Source organism: Hyperolius riggenbachi, chromosome 8, assembly GCF_040937935.1.
Source record: "Hyperolius riggenbachi isolate aHypRig1 chromosome 8, aHypRig1.pri, whole genome shotgun sequence".
In the NCBI taxonomy this organism is placed as follows: Eukaryota; Metazoa; Chordata; class Amphibia; order Anura; family Hyperoliidae; genus Hyperolius; species Hyperolius riggenbachi.
Genome location: NC_090653.1, coordinates 99,720,757 through 99,746,606, shown reverse-complemented (window position 1 = coordinate 99,746,606; position 25,850 = coordinate 99,720,757). Strand labels below are relative to the sequence as shown.

At 44.0% G+C, this 25,850-nt stretch overlaps 1 protein-coding gene across 5 annotated transcripts in view; it reads right to left on the bottom strand.

Moving 5' to 3' along the window:
- The window catches only part of DOCK11 (dedicator of cytokinesis 11), a 404,878-nt gene that overhangs the window by 335,683 nt on the left and 43,345 nt on the right, over positions 1 to 25,850 (bottom strand). For 4 of the 5 annotated variants that reach the window (XR_011023561.1, XM_068250928.1, XM_068250930.1 and 1 more), the window contains exons 2-6: positions 24,282 to 24,398; positions 24,087 to 24,176; positions 19,524 to 19,606; positions 17,668 to 17,737; positions 14,707 to 14,802 (exon numbers count right to left, since the gene is read on the bottom strand). Coding sequence is in view for 4 of the 5 variants with exons in the window: in XM_068250928.1 (XP_068107029.1) it covers positions 14,707 to 14,802; positions 17,668 to 17,737; positions 19,524 to 19,606; positions 24,087 to 24,176; positions 24,282 to 24,398 (456 nt within the window). In the remaining variant the exon portion in view is untranslated. Of the gene's footprint in view, positions 1 to 14,706; positions 14,803 to 15,327; positions 15,403 to 17,667; positions 17,738 to 19,523; positions 19,607 to 24,086; positions 24,177 to 24,281; positions 24,399 to 25,850 lie in introns of those variants that run through there. The other variant, XM_068250931.1, reaches the window with a different exon arrangement.

The following is a 25,850-nucleotide window of genomic DNA, read 5'->3' as shown; positions in this document are numbered from 1 at the left end:
TGGAGGGAGAGGTCACTGTGGGTGCTGGGGAGGGAGAAGTCACTGTGGGTGCTAGGTGGAGGGAGAGGTCACTGTGGGTGCTGGGGAAGGAGATGTCACTGTGGGTGCTAGGTGGATGGAGAGGTCACTGTGGGAGGGAGAGGTTACTGTGGGTGCTGGTGGAGGGAGAGGTCACTGTGGGTGCTAGGTGGAGGGAGAGGTCACTGTGGGTGCTAGGTGGAGGGAGAGGTCACTGTGGGTGCTAGGTGGAGGGAGAGGTCACTGTGGGTGCTGGGGAAGGAGATGTCACTGTGGGTGCTAGGTGGATGGAGAGGTCACTGTGGGAGGGAGAGGTCACTGTGGGAGGGAGAGGTCACTGTGGGTGCTGGTGGAGGGAGAGGTCACTGTGGGTGCTAGGTGGAGGGAGAGGTCACTGTGGGTGCTAGGTGGAGGGAGAGGTCACTGTGGGTGCTGGGGAAGGAGATGTCACTGTGGGTGCTAGGTGGATGGAGAGGTCACTGTGGGAGGGAGAGGTCACTGTGGGAGGGAGAGGTCACTGTGGGTGCTGGGGGAGGGAGAGGTCACTGTGGGTGCTGGTGGAGGAAGAGGTCACTGTGGGTGCTAGGTGGAGGGAGAGGTCACTGTGGGTGCTAGGTGGAGGGAGAGGTCACTGTGGGTGCTGGGGAGGGAGAAGTCACTGTGGGTGCTAGGTGGATGGAGAGGTCCCTGTGGGTGAGGGAGAAGTCACTATGGGTGCTTGGGGAGGTAGAGGTCAGTATGGGTCCTAGGTGGGGGGTGAGGTCAGTATGCCACACTAGGATTCCTATCCAGGCCTCTTCACCTGAAAGTGCCCCAGGCGGAGGCGGAGCTTCTCGCGGGTGGGCGGGGCTTACCACGGTAGGGGGCGGGGCTTATTTTGCACGATCTGAGGGGCCTTTTTTGCTGATTTTAAAAAGGGGGGGTGCCTGGGCACCCAGAGCACCCCCCTCTGCACGTGCCTGACCGTTACCTACACCAACTATTTACTGTGCATTGCGCAATTAGCGCAACCCGTTAAACTGCATGCACAGCATGTGCTATCCTAGTAACACAGGCAACACCGGTTGCACTAATTGTGCAATGCATGCAATGTAGTCAGGGTAATTAAGTGCAAAACTGCAGTGCACCTCCTGCACAGTGTGCGTATAGTCGGTCATAGACAAAAAATATATATATTTTTTTCGAATAAAAATATATTGAAACAGTTAATAAAAAACAGGATTTCCTTCCTAAACTTTCTTAACCTCTCATTCAACATGCAAACTGGAAGGCCTGAAAGTGGATCCTATGAGTTTGGGCTCTGATCCAAGACCAATATCAGCCCATATGGCTTTTAAGATGTGGGGATATCTTAAAAATGGGGTTGTACATCCCAATTTTCAGAAAATCATCTTTTTTCCCAAAAGTTCAGTACAACAAGGCCGTCTTTCCACTGCCACTTGCAAACAAATAAAGGAGGCAGTAATTATATGGGGGGTGGGGGGGTGGAAGCCCACTTAATAATAATAATAATAATAATAATATGGATAAGCCTTGCCAATTAACCATAACGTTTTTTAACTTCATGAAAATTATTAAGTTGAGAGCCAGCAGGAAGTGAAAAACACATTGGCCCATATGCAATTCACTTTTTCTCCTGAGTTTTCTCCTAGGTGTTATTTTCAAACTTGTCAATAAAATGCCCTTTAAAGCGGAACTGTAAATAGTTTTTAAACACAGTGTTTCACTTACCTAAGGCTTCTGCAAGTCCCCAGCAGCCGTCCTGTACCGCGCCGGTCCTGCCCGAGCCTCCGTTTTCCCGCCGCCGTTCTGTACCTCGACTTGTAAGTCAATGCCAGCGCGGCTCTAGCCAAGTGTATCTTTTCTTCGCATTTCCCTCTGCAATGGCGGGAAACCCGAAGAAAGGATATGCGTGGCCAGAGCCGCGCAGGCGCAGTGGCCTGGCGGCGAAACCGAAAGCAGCTAGCGGCGGGAGAACGGAGGCTCGGGCAGGACTGGCACGGGACAGGACGGCTGCTGGGGGTTTGCAGAAGCCCCAGGTAAGTGAAACACTGTGTTTAAAAACTATTTACAGTTCCGCTTTAAAACACCCGAGAGTACTTTTTTCACCTACTTTTGGTGCTTTTTCCATTGCAAAGTGCTAAAAAGTTATTCTAAATTGAAGATGAAAAATTATCTATTAGAAGAAAACTTTAATTGCATATAGCCCCTTGGCCCATAGGCAATTATTTTTTTTCACCTGAGTTGTCTCCTAGGAGATCATTTTTCATTGTCGATTTACAATAACTTTTCAGCATTTTACAATTGAAAAGTACCAAAAAAGTATGTGAAAAAGTACTATCAAAATTATTTTAATCATTTTGTGGTTTTTTTTGCTTGCTGGCGGTGTAAAAGGCATTTTATTGACAGGTTTGAAAACATCAGGAGAAAACGTTAATTGCATATGGCCCCTGGGCCCTTATTCAATTCACTTTTTCTGCTAAGGTTTCTCCTAGGAGATAATTTTTCATCTTCTGTTTAAAATAACTTGTCAGCACTCTTCATCCATAAAAAGTACCAAAAATAGGTGAAAAAGTACTGTGAAAACATTTCTGAGGATTTTCTTGCTTGCTGGTGGCTTAAAATGCATTGAATTGATAAGTAGTGAAAATATCACCCAGGAGGAAACTTACGAGAAAAGGAGAATTGAATACAGGCTAGCTGTGCTTTTTTCTTACACCAATAAACTTCAGGCTTTTATAAATTTATACTGAGCACTGGTATACTATATCGGTACTGTAAATGTGCCCAAAACAGTTAACCTGAAGCCAGATTAATGTTAAAGAGGAACTCCAGTGAAAATAATGTAATTAAAAAAAGTGCTTCATTTTTACAATAATTATATATAAATGATTTAGCCAGTGTGTGCCCATTGTAAAAGCTTTCCTCTCTGTGATTTACATTCTGACATTTATTACATGGTGACATTTTTACTGCTGGCAGGTGATGTCACTGGAAGTAGCTGCTGCTTGCTTTTTTGGCAGTTGGAAACAGCTGTAAACAGCTATTTCCCACAATGCAACGAGGTTCACAGACTTGAAACTGCCAGGACCATGGTCCTCACAGATTCCTGTAGGAGGGGTTTCACCACAATATTAGCCATACAGAGCCCCCTGATGGTCTGTTTGTAAAAAGGGATAGATTTCTCATGTAAAAGGGGGTATCAGCTACTGATTGGGATGAAGTTCAATTCTTGGTCACGGCTTCTCTTTAAACTGCTGTTGACCTGGCCTACATTCAAATGACTATGTACAAGTAAATGAGTAGATGAGTAGCAATTACAGCAACAATGGATGAGCATTTCAACAGTGCAAAACAACAGAAAACAAGCAGAAACCATACAATAGCATTTCTGTACAGCGTGGAGGTCCGTTGTCTGGTTTATTCGATTTCTAGAGTTGTTTATGCTTTAAGCTGGCAACAAACAGGCAAATCACCATGACAACCACAAGTTATGTCTCTTCATATAACAATCACTCAAAAAGCAAAGCCACTGTGACTTTTTCTGCCAACAGAATTGACAATCTCATGCTTCTTCTTCTGAGCACAGCTCAAATGAAATCTCTGTCATCAAACACACTCTTTCTGCATGAAAATGCCTGCCTTACTGCCATGCAAGGAGGAATGTCCCCAAGTGCAGAGAGTTTCCTCACTGTGCAATGCTAACCTGTGTAATCCACACAGTATTTGTACAGGCGGTTTTTTGAAAGACAGCAACTCCAGTGCTTTAAAGAGACTCCGTAACAAAAATTGCATCCTGTTTTTTATCATCCTACAAGTTCCAAAAGCTATTCTAATGTGTTCTGGCTAACAGCAGCACTTTCTAACACAGTCTCTGTAATAAATCAATGTATCTTTCCCCTGTCAGACTTGTCGGCCTGTGTCTGGAAGGCTGCCAAGTTCTTCAGTGTTGTGGTTCTGCTATGAACTCCCCTTTATGCAGACTGCCTGTGTGTTATTTAGGATTAGAGCAGCTTCTCTCTTCTCTCTCTTATCTTTTACAAGCTGGATAAATCGTCCTCTGAGCTGGCTGGGCTTTCACATACTAAGGAATTACAAACAAGGGCAAAGCTGTTTGCAGGAAGAAAAGAGCAGCCTGAAACTTCAGTGCATGGGGGAAAGAAAAACACAAATGATCTCTTGAGATTCAAAAGGAAGGGTGTATACAGCCTGCTTGTGTATGGATGTATTTTCTATGTGTGGACATACTGTACATCAACCTACTTCCTGTTTTGGTGGCCATTTTGTTTGTTTACAAACAAACTTTTTAAAACTGTTTTTAACCACTTTTAATGCGGCGAGGAGCGGCGAAATTGTGACAGAGGGTAATAGGAGATGTCCCCTAACGCACTGGTATGTTTACTTTTGAGCGATTTTAACAATACAGATTCTCTTTAAAGAGGAACCCCAGTGAAAATAATGTAGTAAAAAAAGTGCTTCATTTTTTACCATAATTATGTATAAATGATTTAGTCAGTGTTTGCTCATTGTAAAATCTTTCCTCTCCCCGATTTACATTCTGACATTTATTACATGGTGACATTTTTACTGTGGGCAGGTTATGTAGCTGCTCTTGGCTGTTTTGGCTGTTAGAGACAGCTGTAAACAGCTAATTCCTATCTGTGAACCTTGTTACATTATAACAAACTGCCAAAAGTACCGCAGTACTCAGAGCTTCTTGTGGGAGGGGTTTCAGCACAAAATCAGTCATACAGCGCCCCCTGATGGTCTGTTTGTGAAAAGCATTATATTTCTCATGTAAAAGGGGGTATCAGCTACTGATTGGGATAAAGTTCAATTCTAGGTTGGAGTTTCTCTTTAAGGAACGGTTCAGACATTCGGCTTATGGCTGCTCATTTGGCCGATGCTAAATGCTTTTCTGCCACCATGTAAAAACCAGTTTGTCTAGAGAAGGAACAAGATGCAATGGGGCCCAAGGCAAGATAGTAGCTTTGACTTGACTGACAGTTTTATTAGTAACTTCGGTGGGAGAGTAGTCAAAGGAGGTAGTAGCTGGGCCCCATGACACCCAATAGGCCCCAGGCATTTGATTAGGTTGCCTGGTGGATGATCCTGGTCTGAGTCTGGCAACAGTTTGCATCAGTTCCATTGTTGCATCATATTTTGAGCCCCTTGGGGGACATGGAAACATGAACGCAGCTGACGCTGAACACTACACGTAGCATCTCAGAAAGTCAGATCGACCACAGCTTTCGCACAATCAACAGCAATCGCTGGTAAATGAACTGAGATGAATGCTGCAATTAATCTCATTATAGGCCACAGTGGATTTGAATCACTTAAATGACAAGGTCAGACGCTAGCAGCTTTCCCTCTGAACCTGCACTTAGTTAGGTTAGGCAGGGTAAGGCCTTATTCTCGTTTGAGACTGCGGGCCTTGCAGGTGGCTGCTGGGATACATGGCAATGCATTGCTCCGTGATTTTACCCGATGGACCTGCAATTCTGTTCATCATATAGGAATGGAATTGCATCGCAAATGCCATGAAATGCTAACAACCATGTGTTGTGATTCCGTGGTGAGTCGCCATGCATGGATGGAAACATCAGACAGTGCAGTATATGCATTTTCTGATGTCTCTACGGATCGCATCGCATTGTGTTTTCTAAGCGCAGCTGAAGTCGTGTAGATGGAAACGAGGCCTAAGTCTGTTAATATTGCTCAGAGATGGCCGTTCCACATGGCAGATTAATTCCAAAGGGCACAAGGCCTATTATATTTTAACACATGGGGACCTTTCCGCTTGGTATTTTGTAGAATTCTTTCTTAAATGAAAATTTTGTCATGCGTAATTTAAAACCCTGCAATGATTTTTTTGTTGATTGCAGGAGGCTTCTGGGTAATAGGGTACCCTTTCTCTGAAGTAAATACCGTCAGTACATTATCCCCATGGAGATATCCAAACTACATACACAGCACACTAAGGCAAATGCTTGCTATGACAACAAAAACGGCAAACCTAATGCTAGGTACACACCATACAATTACATTTCTTGGCAGATTTACCTGCCAGATCGATTATTTCCAACATGTCCGATCTGAATTTCGATCCATTTCCGTTCACTTTGATTAAGCGATTGGAAAATCGATCGGAAAATCAATCACAATTCAGATCGGCTATGTTGGAAATAATCGATCGGGCAGGTAAATTTGACAGAAAAATTGTATGGTGTGTACCGAGCATAAAATAACTTACTAAACTTTGTTTTATTTGAATAAACTCTGCAGTCTCCTACAGAACTAAATAACATGGGTTTTACTACAGCAAATTGTCGTCTCAAATTTTTGGTCCAAGCTTCAGAACTGATTCATGGGTGCGGCCCTTCTGAAAATACTATTAGCAGTAGATTAGACCCTATGATTCTATATAACAACTGAAACTTGATTCAGACTCAGAAGGGCTATCTCTTCATCTCAGTTCCCCTCAGGGAATAGTGTGTGTACTAGGCTCTTCCCTATAGATCTCGATAGTGAAAAAGGTAATCTTCTGAACACAGCTTGAGGGGTGCAAACAAAGCGTATGTGTGGAACTGTCTTTATGAGGGGACTCATCTATAGTTTTATCTGCCAAAGTGTTCCTAAGTTCAAATATACTTAAAAGTGCCAGTGTACTTATACCTAATCATGCTTACAATATTTTAAAAGAGGCTCTGATCAATATTTCACTAAACTTGCATTACTAGTGATTTTATCTGTTTTAAAATAAAAGCATTTGACTTCTACTGTTTACTATATAAATATGGATACTCTCATAATCAGTATTTACTGAATAACTATCAACATCTGCACCAGAACAAGAAGGGGTGAGAAGGTAAAATTTACAACCAAAGAGTGCTAGGGAACTAGGGGATTCTCAGGGATATATTTATTTTCAAAAGCACTTAGTGAATGGCAGTTGCTCTGTCCAACTGCCAAAAAAACTGTGTAGTGAACAGGGAAGCTGGCCAGCATCATTGTTTAAATCCTTTTTAGGGAATATCTTTATAAAGAATAAAAGCCTTGCTGAGAATCCCCTATGAAGAGATGGACTAGTCCAAAACCTGTCACTTCTGTCAGATTTCTACTGTCTACTCTAAGTGACAGCATTATAGGAGAAAAGTAATTTATGGCTCAATTTACTCTGGAAAAAAATGTACTTTTTATTTGTACATGTTTGCACATATTTTAAATTTTACAGTTTTTCGTTGTAGTGCCCCTTTAATGATTTCCATAGTGCAATCATTGTCAGTGGGGCTGTACAGAATACAATACATAGTACACACAGCACATAAGGCCTTGTTCGCATTATAAAGCGCCAGCGCAATCCCAAAGCGCTGAGCGATTTATTGAGCGATTTTGAAAGCGCTTTCAGATCGATTTTCAATTAGAAAAGTGCTTTTCTAAGCGCTTTTGTGTAGCGTTTTTTTTTACTTCTTGACATTGACATTCTTGACACTCTTTGCCCTGGAAATGAATAAATACAATGGCCTCAATTCACGGAGCATTATCAAACACTTTATCAAACATTTGATAATTTACCTCATGGGTAAAATCTCATTTTAAATTCACTAAGGTGTTATATATTTATCGAATGTTTTACCGATAAAACGTTCAACAAATATATAGCACCTTAGTGAATTCAAAATGAGATTTTACCTATGAGGTAAATTATCAAACGTTTGATAAAGTGTTTGATAAACGTTTGATAATGCTCCGTGAATTGAGGCCAATGTAGTATTCATTAAAAGCGCTCTGGAAATTTGCTTTCCAAAGCTCTTTTCCCCATCCTGTCTATTGAATCGCAAACACTCTGAAAATGGTGCTTGTGATTGGATAGAAAGCTCATCGCTTACGTGAGAATACTCACATAAGTGAACATTACACAAGCGCTTTCAGGCCTCTTGCACAATACATGCAATTCCGATTTTGTCTCCGATTAAAAAACGTAGCAGTATGCAGTACTATTTTTAATCAGAATCACACATCGGATCGTATAAAATATCCAAATCCTGTGTAGTGTGCAAGTGGCTCTTAAGGCGATTTTAAAAAATCGCCAGCTCTAAAAAAAACGATATCGCTCCTAATGTGAACAAGCGTAGACTAGCAAGACTACTATCGGCTTAGCTTCCGATTGGAGGAAGCTAGCGGAGGCAGGGAGTGGCATGTAATGGAGGAGGCAGTGGAAGCAATGCAGGGAAACTGATTGACAAGATGCAGGTAAACAGAATTGTCGCTAGCCTGGCTCTATATATCAGGGGGGACAGCAGAGCCTGTGTGGGGGGGGAGGGGGACTGGCGGCAGCAGCAGAAGGACACAGGCATGTCATTGTGCACAAACATGCCTCTGTGTCCTATTAAGATTTAAAAAATCCACCTCGAGTTCTCTTTAACCACCTAATAATTTACAGACGGTATATTCCTGCAGTAATTCAGTTCCTGCCCAGGGGCATAGATATTTGTCTATTGAAGCGAACTGGCGCCACCGTGCTACCAAGCGAGCTCCTGCACTCGTTCTCGTTGCCGAGGAGATCAGTGAATGGGAATGCAGTTCCCATTCATTGATCTAAGTCCCCGTGTCAATGACCGCCGGCATCAATGAGATGCCTGCGGTCGTTGTAACAAACAAACAAACAAAGTAACACATACACGCGTTACTACCTGTCCGCCTACTAACTGTACGCACAGGAAGAAAATGTGTGAGGACATCTTGTGGCCAAATAGTAAAATTACACCTACATACTTTTTTTAAATAAAAAACAAAACACACATACTGTATGTATACCATTAAAATTAACCCCTTACTTCCCCCACTCTCCCATAGTTATAAATATGCAATATGCAAATATGCAAATAAAACATTTGCATATATAAAAAAATTACAATAAAAACAAAACAAAAATAGTTACCTTAGGGACTGAACTTTTTTAATATGTATGTATTTAAGTGGTTAATCAGGGCCCCATTTCAGAACATTCTAAACTTGCCTCTGGTGTTCAGAGCACTCCTACATTATGAATTTACCAAAAGCAAGAAGTTTTGAATCAGGATGATGCAATTTATTGGCTAACTTACTAGAATAAAAAAAAAAAAAAAGTGATGCCTAACTATAGTTCTCACATCTTTTATTAGAAAAATGAAAATGAGATTATATGTTTTATGAATATTTTATATTTTTTTAAGTAAATACATAATTTTGTAGCGGATGAATCACCACTCATAAGGCTACATTGTATAGGAAGCAGTGATGATATACTGCCTACGTTAAAAGCATGCCTTGAATATTCTTGCCAAAAGCAATCTTCTTAATGCATTCTCATTTCTCGGAAATGCTTCTGAAGAATGACATGCATAGTAAGGTATGGACCAAATGGACAGAACAATGCTTTACCAGATAGGATTGTAGTGCATCTCCATCTGATAAGGACCTATCTCCCTGCATTCAAATGAATGTTTTCCATCACAATATCTTCCTAATGCTAGCCACACTCTAGAACCATTTATGTGGTGCTATGAGAACATATAGCATATTTGTTGTTAGGTATATTTCCAATAACATGTCATTGTACCACTGTCCTAAACTCTGACTGAGTGGATGTTCAATGACACACAGGGTAGAAGTTTTATCTACTAACTGGAAGTATTTTGTCTCTATGGTTGAATGCTTTGTTCAAGATCACAACATCCCCACCCAGTGCTCATTGCTTGTCTAACCCATTGCCGGGCCCATTCTCAGTTATATGGGTGGCAACAGGTGAGTTTATGCTATGCGAGTACAGACTTGAAGAAAGCCAGTATTTCTTCCTCTAAACATCTCTGGGATAACCCTTTCATTAGGAAGGGGGATGTGGAGGAAGCAACAACTGTATGGCCACATTCACAGTGGGACATTGCTTTGGAGCGCTGTAGAAACAGCACAGGAGATTTGGGCGCAGCCAGCGCCACCATAGTAATAGGAATTACAGCCATAGCGGCGCTCAGTGAGTAACTTGGGTGCCATCAAAATTCCTATAAAAGCATTGCAGTTCGGACACCCGGAATAGGTGGAAGCCGAATTACGTCTTTCCCCTACTATCCATGGCGGCTTAATTGCATGAATGCCAATGCTTTCTCTGTGTAATGGGAATGCAATGCAAAAAAGAATTACAGCCACGTTGCGGTACATACAGTGAAGCATACAAAGAAAATGATGCTTCACTTTTACCGTTAACACATGTGTTTAGCGCTGCCATACTGCACGCCGTTGTACTGCAATGTACCGCTGTGCGGCAGCAGGATCAGCCATATACCGGCTGTATCCTGCGCTCAAGTCTACCAGCGCTGATTCATCTCGTACGCCCCTAATGCACCACTGTGAACAAGGCTTATCTCACAGTCTCACAGACAGTAAAGCTCAGAGATTAAGTAAACGTGTAATTAATCCTGGAAAAGAGACAAATTCAAATTCCCTGTGTTTGAAAAAGACCACAATCCCCCCATCACACCCCCCCCCCCACCCCCGTCGAGCTAAAATCTATGAACTATTTTAGATTATAGTATATATTTATAGTATTTTGTAGTATAGCTGTAATTTCTTATCAGCGAGGGTCACATAGGGTTCTTTAACGACATTGACATAGCGACATTGTGGTGCCCATGCGCGGAAGCGTATTTTTACGTGCACTTCTGCATACCCAAAGCAAGAAGTGACCGCAAGCGTGCATCACTTCCTGTTTAGCTGAATGCCAAACAGGAAATACCGTGCACTAATGCGATCTTTCCTGAAGGCCTGTTTTTGGTGTAGCGATGCGGTGCGTTAGGCCCGACGCACTGCATCACTAACGCCAATTTGCAGTGTGAAACCAGTCTAAAGGTCCACGTCACTAGTGCTACATCGCATACTAACTTAGAAAGTTTTAGGTGGTAAAGTCTGCTAAAAGCTACATTTTTGTGCAGAGGTTTGCACCTGAAGCAAGCGAGAACATTTGGGCAGCCCCTGGCCACCAGCTGCAGCCACAGTTGGTGGGATATTTGGGCACATGGTTTATTTTGGTGCTGGAATGACACTTTGGCTATGTAACACTATTTTTACCATCATTATTGTTTTGTCTCCCTGTACTGATATTCCCCTTTGAAAAGGAAACCCAAACCTCGAAGTGGACCTGAAATCAGAACCTCTTCTCTACTCTAAAAGATGAGCAACGGCATATTAACTTTTAAAGAAAGAAAATGTCTTTGTTACAGCTGATACAAATCCTGCAATAAATCGGCAGCTTGTCAACTTCCAGCTTTCATGGAAGCAGACATAGGGTTAACATCCTGTATTTACAAATTAGCTGCTCTGCTGCTAACACAGTTGAGAGATCAAATTACACTGTGATTAGTCACAGATGAAAAGGAATTAGACAGGCTAAACTCTCTAAATACATACAGGGTGCATTTCTCTATGTTTTTCTTCTGTCCTGTGCATAAATTCAGGTCCACTTTAATGTTTACCCCTTTATCAAACCTAACCGTAACCTCCCCTTAGGGCTTGTTTACACTACATGAGATTCCAATGTTTCAATGACTCACAGTGGGTTAAAGGTATAACTTTTTACTCAAACCTGACAACATGTACAACATAAATCATAGAGAGTTATACCAAAAACTAGTCATAAGGTGGTATTACACACCCCCAAAAAACTATCATTAACTACTTCCTGTTCCGGACGTGAGTCTCACATCCAAATTATCCCCTCTAAAGATTCATTTTACGTGATTTTCATGTCCAGCACTAAAAACCGCCGCCGCGATCATGCGCACACCCCGCCTCTCATGCACACATTCAATAGTGAATGATTGCTTTGTTCAATCTTGACATGGACCCAATTAACCCTTGTCACAGACACATGGTAGCCATAATGTTGTTGGCAACTAAAATAGCAATAGCTAGGCATTGGAGAGATCTCACTGAGATTACTCAGATAGTAAATACTAACTTTCTGTATGTATGCTTCAATAAATTGTTCAATACCTAAATGTAAGTCAAAATGGGAACTATGGGATAAACAAATCACTAACACAAAACATAGGCCCTTTGAAGGGCAACTTTCTCTGAAGATGTAAAAAAAAGGGCTGTATATTGTACTTACTGCCAGACCAAACCCACTATGGGATCAATTTATGTTAACCTCTTTTCTGATGAAACCCCTTTTCTGACACCTAACCAATAATCTCCTAACTTTAGTTGATAAATCTTTCCCTGCCCTATCCTCTAACATTAACCCTTCTAAATGATGCCTAACTACAGTAATCTCTCTCCCTAAAGGGGGATATATTTTTAAATTTCTTTTCAATTCAAGAATTGCAATCAATTTTTCTTATTGATTGTAACATTTAAAAAATCTGACCAATGCACCACATGTGTGTTCAATTTTTCCCCAATTATAAATAAAAAAAGTTTGAAAACTCAGAAAAAATTGCTTGGTTCTATACTAGAGATGGCTCGAACCTCCAATTTTCGGTTCACGAACCTCGAACTCGAACTTCCGAAAAAAATTGCGAACCTGCAAATTTTTTGAACTGCAATAGACTGCAATGGCCAGACAAACTTGAAAAACTACAAACTCTGTTTCTGGCCACAAAAGTGATGGAAAAGATGTTTCAAGGGGTCTAACACCTGGAAGGGGGTATGGCGGAGTGGGATACACCCCAAAAGTCCCGGGGAAAACGATGTATTTGCCGTACAGCAGGGTTATAATCCATGAAAGGCAGAAATCACATTGCATTGCTAAATTGGAGGTCTAAAGTGCTTGAAAACATCTTGCCTGTGTATACATGGATCAGCAGTTAGTGTAAGTAGTGTACTGCTTCATACTGATAGACCAAACTCACTGTGTAGCGCACTGCAAACAGCTGTTTGTGTAGTGATGGCCGTGCTGGACTGGTGCGCACCATGGCGAGAGTGCAGGCGATGGCGGTTTTCAAAGACAGAAGACAGTCATGTGGCCTGCAGGCAGAGATGCTGTGTGGGGACTGACTTAGCCTTGGGGCAGGCAGCAGCAGCCGGCAGGCAGAGATGCTGTGTGGGGACTGACTTAGTCTTGGGGCAGGCAGTCACACGGCGTGCAGGCAGAGATGCTGTGTGTGGGGACTGACTTAGCCCTCTGGGATCCATGCCTAATTCATTTTGATAAAGGTGAGGTACTGAACACTTTTTTGACCTGACTGCTGGTGGTATAATACAAAGTGCAGTCACACAGAGGCAGTGAAAGGTATGCACTGAATGTGCTGGGCCTGGCACAGTACAGCAATTAGCAAGGCCAGCTGCGACAGACAGGGCTGTATATGCAGTGTCAGTGGCACACACACAAAAAAAAACACATCAGAAGAACATTAGCTCTGAAAAGAGCAGTTTTGGGGTGCTTTTCATCAACAAATATCAGCAAGGAGCAACCTAACAGACCTCCTAACTATCGCTTTCCCTATCTCTCCAATGTCTCCCCCTTCTCTCACTAATACAGTAGCACACAGAGTGAGAACATGGCAGACGCTGCTGCCTTTTATAGGGGGGGGGGGCTCCAGGAGGAAGTGCAGCCTGATTAGCTGCCATCTGTGATGTAGAGGGTCAAAGTTTAGCCCAATGATGTAGTATAGGGGGCGGGTCAAACTCGCTAAGTGTTCGCGGTTCACCGCGAACTCGAACCAGCTAAGTTCGTGCGAACAAGTTCTCCAGCAAACCGTTTCGGCCATCTCTATTTTATACATCAATACATTGACAATCTACCCTACACCATTCAATTTTCATAAAAATTGATCAGAAAAATCCACCACTCCCGATCAATTAATATAAAAAAAACAGTGGGAAATCCGAACGGATTTCCTGCTTGAGTAAAAAGGAAAAAAAAAGGATCATTCTATTGTATCGTGTGTAGCCACCTTTAAGGAGCCCATTAACGGCACAATTTTTTCATCAGATGAGATCTTTCAACAACATTTTTATGATCAAAATGTGAGTGTGTTGCGAAAATTGAGGTAAAATGACTCTACGTCGATTGGAACAGAAGATATAACCAATCCAAATGTTGAAATTTTAGGATCGAATCAGAAAAGAGAAAATGGCCTAATTGATAATTACCTTAAAAATACTTTTGATCGTAAAATGCGCATCGAAAAATTGTACCATTATGGATATTGTTATCTCCAGTATTTTCTGAGATGGGCTGCAATGTGCAGGGAGGATGCAGCTCAAAGTAAAAAGCTGAGATTATTGAAACTTTTGAATAGGGCCCTAAACTGTAGTGGCAATCATAGGAATCTTCCTAGGTACATAGTTTCTCCAGCATGATTACAATATCTCTGATTTATCAGTACCTGAATCCTGAATATTGTTGAAGTGAAATACTTATGGTGCCCTTAAATGATACAATTTTTTTATTTTGTTTTTCGATCAGATAATTTTGTTCAATTATTCCGTTAGATCAAATTATCAAATAAAAAAGTTTTTTCCAACACATCCGATAGGAATTTTATCGAAAAAACGGGATAATCTGTCATTTTTTCTTGACTGAAAAAGAAAATGATTCTTTTTTACTTTAATTCAATTGGATCGTTTCCATTAAATAAATGGGAAAATTTAACGTTTTTACTGTACCGTGTATGGGCACCATTAGAACAGTAGATGAAGTCCTACCTTCATAGTAACAGGAATTGTAGTCCCAATGTTAGCTTTATAAAGCCAGCCTTGTTTAATGACCCCTCCTTTATGTGAGCAAATAGACAAAGAATCCTGTAAGTGATAAACAAGGAGATGTTAATTTCTTAGTACAGATCATAATGACTATTATTTTCTATATTTCATATTTTTTTCAGGAAAACTAAGAAGTGCAACAAGCACAAACAAAAAAATTGGTTGAGTTAGAAATAGCTAAAGTGTAGCTCCAGCCGCAGGAATGGGACAATACGAGGACTGTACAGGAAGTAATGGAGAAGTTGGCATAACTTTTTTATTATAAAAAAAATATAGTATGCGCTCCTGGACCAAATATGCACTCTGCAGTTCGCCTTCTGCATGTCAGTGTCTGGACATAAAAAAACTGAATGCTAAACAGAACGCGCATACTTGTCTCTGGAACACTAAGTCATTAATACTGCCCACGTTGGTAAAGTAACGCTTATTGTACACGGATGGATGAACTTTGCTTTTGTCAGGCAGTTCAGCCATCCGTTAGTCAGCTAGCGTATGCATTTGATTGCAATGTAATGCAGCTGAATGGGAGCATTTGTCACCCCACACGTCAGTGCTGTTAGCTACCAGAAAAATAACGCATGTTGTCACGGCCCTAGTCCACACTCCAATGTGATTACGCATTGGCTGCCTCTCCATTGCCTCTGCCGACTGCTAAGTCGTTGGACAGGAGTAACTGAAAGGCAAAGATTTCACAGCCTTTAGTGAAAGAGGCCTAAGGCCTCTTGCACACTACATGCGATTCCAATTTTTTTTATACAATCTGATTTTTTATTCCGATTAAAAAACGTAGCAACATGCAGTACTTTTTTTAATCTGAATAAAAAATCGGATCGCATTGAAAATCGGAATCGCATGCAGTGTGCAAGAGGCCTGAGGCTCGGTTCACACTGCGAAGCAAAGCTCCCACTTTTTGCCCATTTTTCTGAATGACAGCGGAGAGTAATAGGATCTGTTCACACTTAGCAGTTCACGATGGATCTGGTGGATCTTTTGCGGTAACTGCAACAGAATTATCCAACCTGTATGGTTTTTCCATACAGCGTATGTGTTTCCCACAGAAGCCTGCAGTGGAAACGCTTCTGCTTTGGACTCCAACTGAATACAAAACACCATCGTAGCGGTCAGTGCACTATACGCTCTGAATGGGCCATTTGTGATCTGGCTCTTTATAAAGCAAGCCTTTCTCTTCCTCTACACAGGTGTTTCTGAATCTTTTTCTTCATTGCAGTTGAGTAATGGATCCCAACAAGCACAAGCAATGTGCCTTTATTGAGCCCTTGGGAGGTGCAGCCAGGCTGACACTCACAGTGTGGTTTGTTATTAGTGCTGGTTTCCCTTTCTTAAGGCACCTGGCCATTGCACAAAATGGTATTCATATGACCCTGCAGCAGAATGCACTGACAGGGTCATATATATATATATATATATATATATATATATCTATATCGCTGCCCCCCCCTACCACCACCCCCACCACCGCGTGATGTTCTTCCTGCTAGACAAGAAGTATGTTACTAGTATTCCCAGGTTTCCCAGTCGTACTTCCATTATTCCACACATGTGCCCTGCACTGCCAACATATTTAAAATCCCTGTGTCGCCCATTGACTTACATTACTTCCTCCACCACTGCGTTGCCATGGAAGTCTGAGGTAAGGCAGCCGATCGGGCACTTCCAGCGCAACGCATTAAGTGTGCTAGGCCCCATTGCCTTGCATTGTCATAGCGTTGCCCTGCACTTAAACAGGGTAATGCAACACACAATTGCAAGGCCAGTGTAAAAGGGGCCTTAAAGAGAACCCGAGGTGGGTTTCTGAAATCAATATTAGGACACAGAGGCACATTCTGCCTACAATCCCCAGCCTCTGCATCCTTTTATTCTGCCTCCAGCCGCCCCCGTGCTCTGCTGTCCCCCATTATAAAAACCACCAGGCTAGCGGCACGCAGATTGTCGCTAGTATAGCCGTGCTATACAGGAGGCGGGGCAGCGGCAGTCAGTGGCAGTCTAAAGGTAAACAGCAGACTAGCGACAATTCGCATGTCGCTAGCCTGGCGGTTTTTATAATGGGGGACAGCAGAGCACGGGGGCGGCTGGTGGCAGAATAAAAGGACGCAGAGGCTGGGGATTGTATGCAGAATGTGCCTCTGTGTCCTAATATTGATTTCAGAAACCCACCTCAGACTCTCTTTAAAGAGAACCTGAGGTGATTCCATGGGGGACAGATGGGACACAGAGGCATGTTCTCTGCCTCATGACATGCCTCTGTGTCCCCACACCTCAGCTCATTGCCCCCCCACTGACGCGCTATGGCCCCCCGAGAGTAACGACAATTTTTGTCGCTATCTCGGAGGTAAGCATAGGGGAGAGGGATTCCCTGTCTAAAACACCAGCCAGGGGCGTTCCTGCAGGGTTTCCAGAGCTGCCATTGGGCCGCTCTCTTTCCCTGGCCGGACCCTCTGCCACTCCCTCACCTCCCTGCACGCTGTGAATGAGAGAATCAATCTCTCTTTCCAGCATTGTGACTCAGAGGTCACAAAAGTGAAAGTGGGCCAGTGAGGCCCACAGGAGCTGCGGGGAGCGGTGGTTTTTGTGGCTTCCTGATCCGCCCAGCCCCACGGATCAGGCACCCTACTTTTTTTTATTTTATGAGCCCACTTTTATTTTATGTACCCATTGTACTAGCGAATAGCATAATCGCCATAAACATTCTGCAGCTTCCTGCTGATACCATACACCTTGCAGCCTTATGGCACAAGAAGTCATGGAACTTCTGTTGATTTATAAAAAATGTTAAGCCCAGTTTTGCATTGGTTTTAGCACAGATATCTGATATCTGGATTGATGGGTATTTTGATATTTGTCTGGTAAGCAGCACTCATTGAGTCGGTAGATTAAGTTTCTTACCTCATCTTTGTCAAAGTCTTCATCTATCTCAAACGTGTGACTCGGGGTCTTCTCTGGCCGGAATGATTTGCTACAAAGGCAAATACATTAACAATAAAATCAAGCTACTTTGTTCTACATTTTATGCAAATCTGTTATAATTACATGAGGATACATATTACCTGGCTCCATGGCTAATGATGATTTGGGCGCCCCATAGGCATTAATGCAAATCATGGCTATTGGGGGCCCAAAGCAGAAATTTGTGTGCCTGATACATATTGTTTTGAAAAATTAGAAAGTTATAGTTTTTGAAATTGAAAAGAAAAGTTTTGTTAGTTAGGTTTCAGGAAGGGGGTTTTAGGGTTAGACGTAAAGAAGGGGGGTTTAGGGTTAGGCATCAGGAAGGGGGTTTTAGGGTTAGACGTAAAGAAGGGGGGTTTAGGGCTAGGCGTCAGGAAGGGGAATTTTAATGTTAGGTGTCAGGAAGTAGGGGTTTTAGGGTTAGACATCAGGTAGGGGGGGTTTAGGGTTAGGCGTCAGAAGGGGGAATTTTAGGCTTAGACAACAGGAAGGGGGGGTTTTAGGGTTAGGCATCAGGAGGGGGGTTTAGGGTTAGGCATCAAGAAGGGGGGTTTTAGGGTTAGGCGTCAGGAAGGGGGGTTTTAGGGTTTAGCATCAGGAAGGGGGTTTTAGGGTTAGGTGTCAGGAAAGGGGGTTTTAGGGTTAGGCGTCAAGAAGGATGGTTTTAGGATTAGGCATCAGGAAGGGGAGTTTTAGGGTTAGTCATCAGGAAGGGGGGTTTTAACGTTAGGCCCCGGAGGGTTTTTTTTGAGAATATGGTTAGGTTTAATTGTATTAAAATATCAGTAAGATGTATTTGGCACCCAATTCTCAAAAGTATTTATCGTTTAGATTTATATCGGCTTCACTCTGCGCCCATTTTTCCTCTCGCTCCTATTTCATGTACGCATAGTGGTTACCTGCCTAACATGCTGGCTACAACACTTTCTGAGTCAAAGACCAGGATCAAGCATATGGATTTGAGAAGTAATGGCGCGCATATCTGCAAGTGCCATGAAGCTGGTCCAGCCATTCCTGCTTGCCTGTACATGTCTTGAGGGATTTACTATTGGGTCAGCCAGGAAGATCTCACAGTACACAGCTGCAAACATTCATTCATACAGCTCGGCCCCATCAATAGACATGAGCTGAAATGAAAATCCAATTTTGGATAATTTCTTGCTCCACAGAGACAAAACTGGATCTTTGCACGGGGTTTAAAGGACAACTGGCCTGAGGAATATAGAGGCTCCATATTTATTTCCTTTTAAACAATGCACATTGCTGTTGCTGTCCTGCTGACACTCTGCCTCTAATATTTTTAGCTATGGACACTGAACAAGTATGCAGATCAGATTTTTGACTTAAAGAGGAACTGTAGTGAAAATAAAATAATTTATAAAATTGCTTTTTCTTACACTATTCATTTATAGATTATTTAGTCAGTGTTTGCCTATAGTAAAATCTTTACTCTCCCTGATTTACATTCTGAAATGCATCACTGCTGGTGACATATTTAGTTCTGCCAAATGAATTCTGCATAATGTTTGATACTGAGAGTTCTATGCACAGAGAGAGATACTGGTTGCTTGGCAGTTGGAAAAAGCTGTCCTTTCCCACAATGCATCAAGGTTCACAGCCAGCAAACTGTCAGGACCTTGGCCATGACATCACACTGTGGGTGGGGTTTCACCACAATATCAGCCATACAGGCCTCCTTAATCATCTATTTGAGAGAAATAGATTCTCTGCTGCATATACTATAGATCATTAGACTGTGTTCGAGAGATTTAGAATTTCACATCAGGACTCACCAGGGCAAGGATCGGAAGTCCCCCGAGTACTCTTCATATTTGTAGTTCACCACTTTCCAGTCTGAGCTGTAGTACTTGATGCACTGAGAGCACACAATAATTATGAATTATTGAACAGCCGCTGAGCACATTTGCATAGTCATGCCATGATACTGACCATTATGGAGACAAACTTTAAAGTGTCAGAAAAAAAATATGAAAAAAAGAAACAACTGCTGACTTGCATTTGCAATCGCCCCGGCGGACCGGGAGAGGTTTTGCTGACCTGCAGCAATGGAGGCTTTGAAGGGTACAACTTGTGATGAGTCAGCAAACTGTCCACACTTGACTAGACAGCAAAACTGACCGTTGTGATTAAGATCAAAATTAATTTTAGAGTCTGGCAGCAAATTTTGGATGACAGAAAAACAGATGACAGAAAAATATTGCTATATTGAATCCATACTTGAAGGTGGAAGCTGACATCATCCCGGAGTGCCAGTTTCCACTTCCCTACTAGGAAAAGGTTGCCTGTCACCTTAAAGCAAATCTTGTTTTGCCGCCCACTTCAGGAAAAAGTGATCAGTGGTGCTCATCCGGATTCCGGATATCCGAACTGCCCAGATAATCCGAACTTTTTCCACTATCCGAACTGTGAATAGCAATTCAGATATTTTTTAAAATCCGAATAGACTATCCGAGCAAACTTGGATTTCCTATCTGAAATCCGAAATCCGGGCGGATAGTTAGTTCAGATATCCGAGCAAAAGCCAAAATCACCTTCAAAGGCAAAACTCCCTTTCGAAGGAAGGAAGGAAGGAAGGAAGGAAGGGAGGGAGAGAGAGAGAGAGAGAGAGAGAGAGACCTCCAAAAGGTTTTTTTGCCATTTTCAGGTCATTTCCGGATATCCGAATCCGGACGGATAGTGAGGTCGAATATCCGATTCGGATCCGGATTGGAAAATGTTAAACTCGGATATCCGACCCGGATCGGATGTCTGGGTATCCGAATCCGAATTAGATCCAGATAGTGAAAATTGGTATCCGAGCAGCACTGAAAGTGACATATCTGCAGATTAAACATACCTCCCAGCTTTTGGAACCAGTAAAAAGGGACACTTATGCCTAGTACACACCATACAATTTTCTGTTAGATTGTTCTGTTATGCTGGGAATACACCATACAATTTTCTGTTAGATTTTCTATTAGATTTGCCTGCCAGATAGATAAATTCCAACATGTTGGAAATTATCTCTCTAACCAATTATCTGCCTAGCAATTAGACATTGTTCTACTTAGCAGTAGATAACCAGAAGACAATGCACCAGAGATAATGACCAGTCTCTACAGAAAATAATCTAATTATGCATTCTAACATATACTTGGGCTGGGAGAGCACAGGATGGGAGGGGTCTGCTGGGACACAAGGGGGGGGGGGGGGGGGGTGCCATGGAACCATACCTTCTCTGCTGCATATGCTGGGCTGGGGGAGCACAGGATGGGAGGGGTCTGCCGGGACACAAGGGGGGGGGGGGTGCCATGGAGCCATACCTTCTCTGCTGTATATACTGGGGCTGGGGGAGCACAGGATGGGGGGTCTGCAGGGACACAAGGGGGAGCGCCATGGAGCCATACCTTCTCTGCTGCATATGCTGGGCTGGGGGAGCACAGGATGGGGGGTCTGCAGGGACACAAGGGGGAGTGCCATGGAACCATACCTTCTCTGCTGCATATGCTGGGCTGGGGGAGCACAGGATGGGGGGTCTGCAGGGACACAAGGGGGGGGGGGTGCCATGGAACCATACCTTCTCTGCTGCATATGCTGGGCTGGGGGAGCACAGGATGGGGGGTCTGCAGGGACACAAGGGGGAGTGCCATGGAACCGTACCTTCTCTGCTGCATATGCTGGGCTGGGGGAGAACAGGATGGGAGGGGTCTGCAGGGACCCACGGGGGAGTGCCATGGAGCCATACCTTCTCTGCTGTATATACTGGGGCTGGGGGAGCACAGGATGGGGGGTCTGCAGGGACACAAGGGGGGGGGGGGGTGCCATGGAACCATACCTTCACTGCTGCATATACTGGGCTGGGGGAGCACAGGATGGGGGGTCTGCAGGGACACAAGGGGGAGTGCCATGGAACCATACCTTCTCTGCTGCATATGCTGGGCTGGGGGAGAACAGGATGGGAGGGGTCTGCAGGGACACAAGGGGGGGTGCCATGGAGCCATACCTTCTCTGCTGTATATACTGGGGCTGGGGGAGCACAGGATGGGGGGTCTGCAGGGACACAAGGGGGAGCGCCATGGAGCCATACCTTCTCTGCTGCATATGCTGGGCTGGGGGAGCACAGGATGGGGGGTCTGCAGGGACACAAGGGGGAGTGCCATGGAACCATACCTTCTCTGCTGTATATACTGGGGCTGGGGGAGCACAGGATGGGGGGTCTGCAGGGACACAAGGGGGAGCGCCATGGAGCCATACCTTCTCTGCTGCATATGCTGGGCTGGGGGAGCACAGGATGGGGGGTCTGCAGGGACACAAGGGGGAGTGCCATGGAACCATACCTTCTCTGCTGTATATACTGGGGCTGGGGGAGCACAGGATGGGAGGGGTCTGCAGGGACACAAGGGGGAGTGCCATGGAACCATACCTTCTCTGCTGCATATGCTGGGCTGGGGGAGCACAGGATGGGGGGTCTGCAGGGACACAAGGGGGAGTGCCATGGAACCATACCTTCTCTGCTGCATATGCTGGGCTGGGGGAGAACAGGATGGGAGGGGTCTGCAGGGACCCACGGGGGAGTGCCATGGAGCCATACCTTCTCTGCTGTATATACTGGGGCTGGGGGAGCACAGGATGAGGGGTCTGCAGGGACACAAGGGGGAGTGCCATGGAACCGTACCTTCTCTGCTGCATATGCTGGGCTGGGGGAGAACAGGATGGGAGGGGTCTGCAGGGACCCACGGGGGAGTGCCATGGAGCCATACCTTCTCTGCTGTATATACTGGGGCTGGGGGAGCACAGGATGGGAGGGGGGGGTCTGCAGGGACACAAGGGGGGGTGCCATGGAGCCATACCTTCTCTGCTGCATATACTGGGGCTAGGGGAGAACAGGATGGGAGGGGGGGTCTGCAGGGACACAAGGGGGAGTGCCGTGGAGCCATACCTTTCAACCCGGGAAAGTCCTGGCCAATTCAGGGCAGTTGGGAGATATGCCAACCACATTAAGCTTTGGTTATTAATTCTTTCCCATAGCTAATTTCCACTCTTTGGTTTTTCCAACAGGGACGCTGCCCACTTGATTGTGATGTCATCACCATGCGGAGCAGTTTTAGTGAGATGCTGTTTTTTTTTCCTTCTTTATTCACAGTCACTACAGCTTTTTAATTCCAACTCACAAACATATTGGGCCTGATTCACAAAGCGGTGATAACTCAGTTATCACGCCTAAAAGACTTTAGGCGTGATAAGCTGTGCACCGCTGAGTTAGCACCGCTTTGTGCTCTTTATCACGCGCAAAGTCCCGCGCGCAAATCGCGCAATTCCGCGCGCAGCGCGCATAGGGTTTAATGGGCGCATCGCGCGCACTGCACCTTGCACTGAGCAATAGCGCACGCAAAACTTTGCAAGCGGGATTTCGCGCGAGTTTCATTTTATCACGCCTAAACTGAGTTTAGGCGTGATACAGGGCTTTTCACAGGCGTGCAAACACTTTGCACCGCTTTGTGAATCCGGCCCATTGAATGCAAATGTATGGAGCTTGGAAGTGGGCTAATCAAATGCACTTCCTGCTGATTTTGACCGGCCCAATTTCAAGCTGCATAGTTTTAATGATACCCACATGCAAGCTGGAATGATTGGCCTCTTGTTGACTATCTCCAAGGGTAACAGAGAAAGCCTTTCTTATCAGTTCATTACACAAGGAAAGTGATTGTTTCTATAAGAATCAGGGCCAACACTTTCACTAACGCAATTGCCCCAGGGCCCACAAGTGCTGCCGGGCCCCCAACCTCCCCCTTAAGTCTTACATGCTCCCCAGGGCCCCTGCACAATAGCAGCATTGCTATCTCACCTGTCCCAGCACCCACCGCGCTGTTCTGTTTGATCGTGTTCCTGGTCCTCCTCCCGTTGTCTGCCTCTTGTGACCGGTGCATGTCATACCCCTTATGCATTACATGTGTCGGTCACAAGAGGCAGACAGCAGGAAGGCAGGAACAAGGCAGGAGCAATGTGCCAGCTGTTGGGACAGGTGAAACACAATGCTAATATTCTGCTGGGGCCAAAGGGAGCATGTAGGCGTTAAGGCGGGAGATTATGGGCTGGCAGCTGGTTCAGGGGGCCCTGGGGTTCAGTTTGCTGATGGTAGCCCCAGGTTACCTTTGCCCTGGGGCCCCATCAGACCTTAAACCGGACCTGGTAAGAAGAGAACAAAACTACTAGAAGTAGACAGATCTCCTGAACAGCTCTTTATTTCTGCAGAATGCTCTGCAGTTACCAATATCTACTCATCCTTCTTCTTTGAGAATGAAAAGGTGAGAAAGGTGACTGGCTGTTATGAGATCTTATACTGATTGCCCACTTACCTCCTTCACAAACAAACTCTTGGCTTTACTTTCTGCATCTTCAGGTACTGCAGACTTTATAGTCCTGTGCTGGCGATCCACTGTAGAAATCTAGATGAAAAAAATACAAAGGCAAATCCATCTATTTAATCCAGTTCTTCTTGTACAGCAGATAAAGAAGAAGTTTATACTGTGCATAAAGCGGAGGAGACTCACAAACACATCTTCCATGGGGAACATGAGCATATCTCGATGGGGATCACTGAAGATCTGAGCTTTCCTTTGGGAAATAACCGCTTCATAGTCCAAAGGCTCCACCACTCTGGCCTTCTCCTGTGTACAAGTAGAATGTGAATGAGAACAACTACAAACTAGTATTTATAACCAAAGGCTAGTATACACAGACCTTGGAATTTCAATTTACAATCAATTTTTTTCTCAGCAAACTGGGGTCAACCTGAACTTGATCTGAAGACAAACTCATCAAGTGACAGTGAACTACATTCAAACTGGTGCTAAACTGAACTCAAACTGAAGTAAATTTCTGTGTACACTGGCACTAACACAAATATCAGAGGGCTATAAAAGTAAGTACTACAAGGGTGGTTTTGCACGGATTTTTGCAATGCGGGCACAGATATGAGGCTTCATATGACCCTGCACAATGGTGCGGCGACAGAGTCATATGCATAGGCCCACCCCCAGGCTAGTGACATCCTCCCTGCTGGGCATTTGTCATTGCCACTTGTATACCTATACTGGGAGGGATTTTTACACCTACTGGCACAAACGATCGGTTTTTCATGCTAGGAGATGCCCTTACACAGCCCAGAATGGGGCTCACAAACTTTTAAAAATGATTGTTTCAGATTAACAAAGTTACAGGAGTATGTATAGCTTCAGTCTAGTGCGACTTCTAGCCTGTGTAATGTGATCACTGGACAGCATGCTGTAAGACCATATTTTATTAAGCTTCCGAAATTGTTTTCAGGGTTAGAAGCTGCCTACAACTAAGAGATCACTATATATATATATATATATATATATATACTTTTTTTTTTTAGATAGATAGACAGACACCACTGTTGATTTTATTTTTACTGAGTCAGTCATAGTTACAACTTGTATATAACACTTTCTAGCATAACATAGCCTGATGACTTAATAGGAACATGACCATGTCAATGTTACATTTCCTGAGAAAAGCAGAAGTAGCGATACACTGGGCTAAGCAGCACTTGCTGGGGACAGGGGCATAACTATAATTTGCAGGGCCCACAGCAAAAATCCTCTGCCCCAACCTCCCCCAACCCAGAGCTACAATATCAGGTAGCATCCAGCTGCCCTCCCTCCATTAGATAGAGCACCAGCGCAGAGCGTACTTTTCCTGCTATTGGCAGCAGGACAGCTCCGTCTCACCCCTCTTCAATGCAGCTCCTTGCCGTGCAGCTTATCACCTTGCAGACCCCCTTTCTGCATGTCATATACACTATCTTTTTTATACCAGTGCGAATCCTAAATGGGTCCTTTTTTGAAAGTCTGCATGTCATGTGACAGACCTGGGGAAGCCGCAAGACGATAGGCTGTACGGCGGCTACACTGAAAAGCGACACTCAAGAGATATATAGAAGCCCAGTATACATACAAGGTTACTAAAAAAACACAGGGGCACCTGGAGTGTAATATGGTGCAGTATTCCCTATAGATGCTATTGGTCACACAAATAGTAACGAGTCAATACTCACAAACCCCGATTGTTTAAAAAGAGCAACCACCAATCATGCT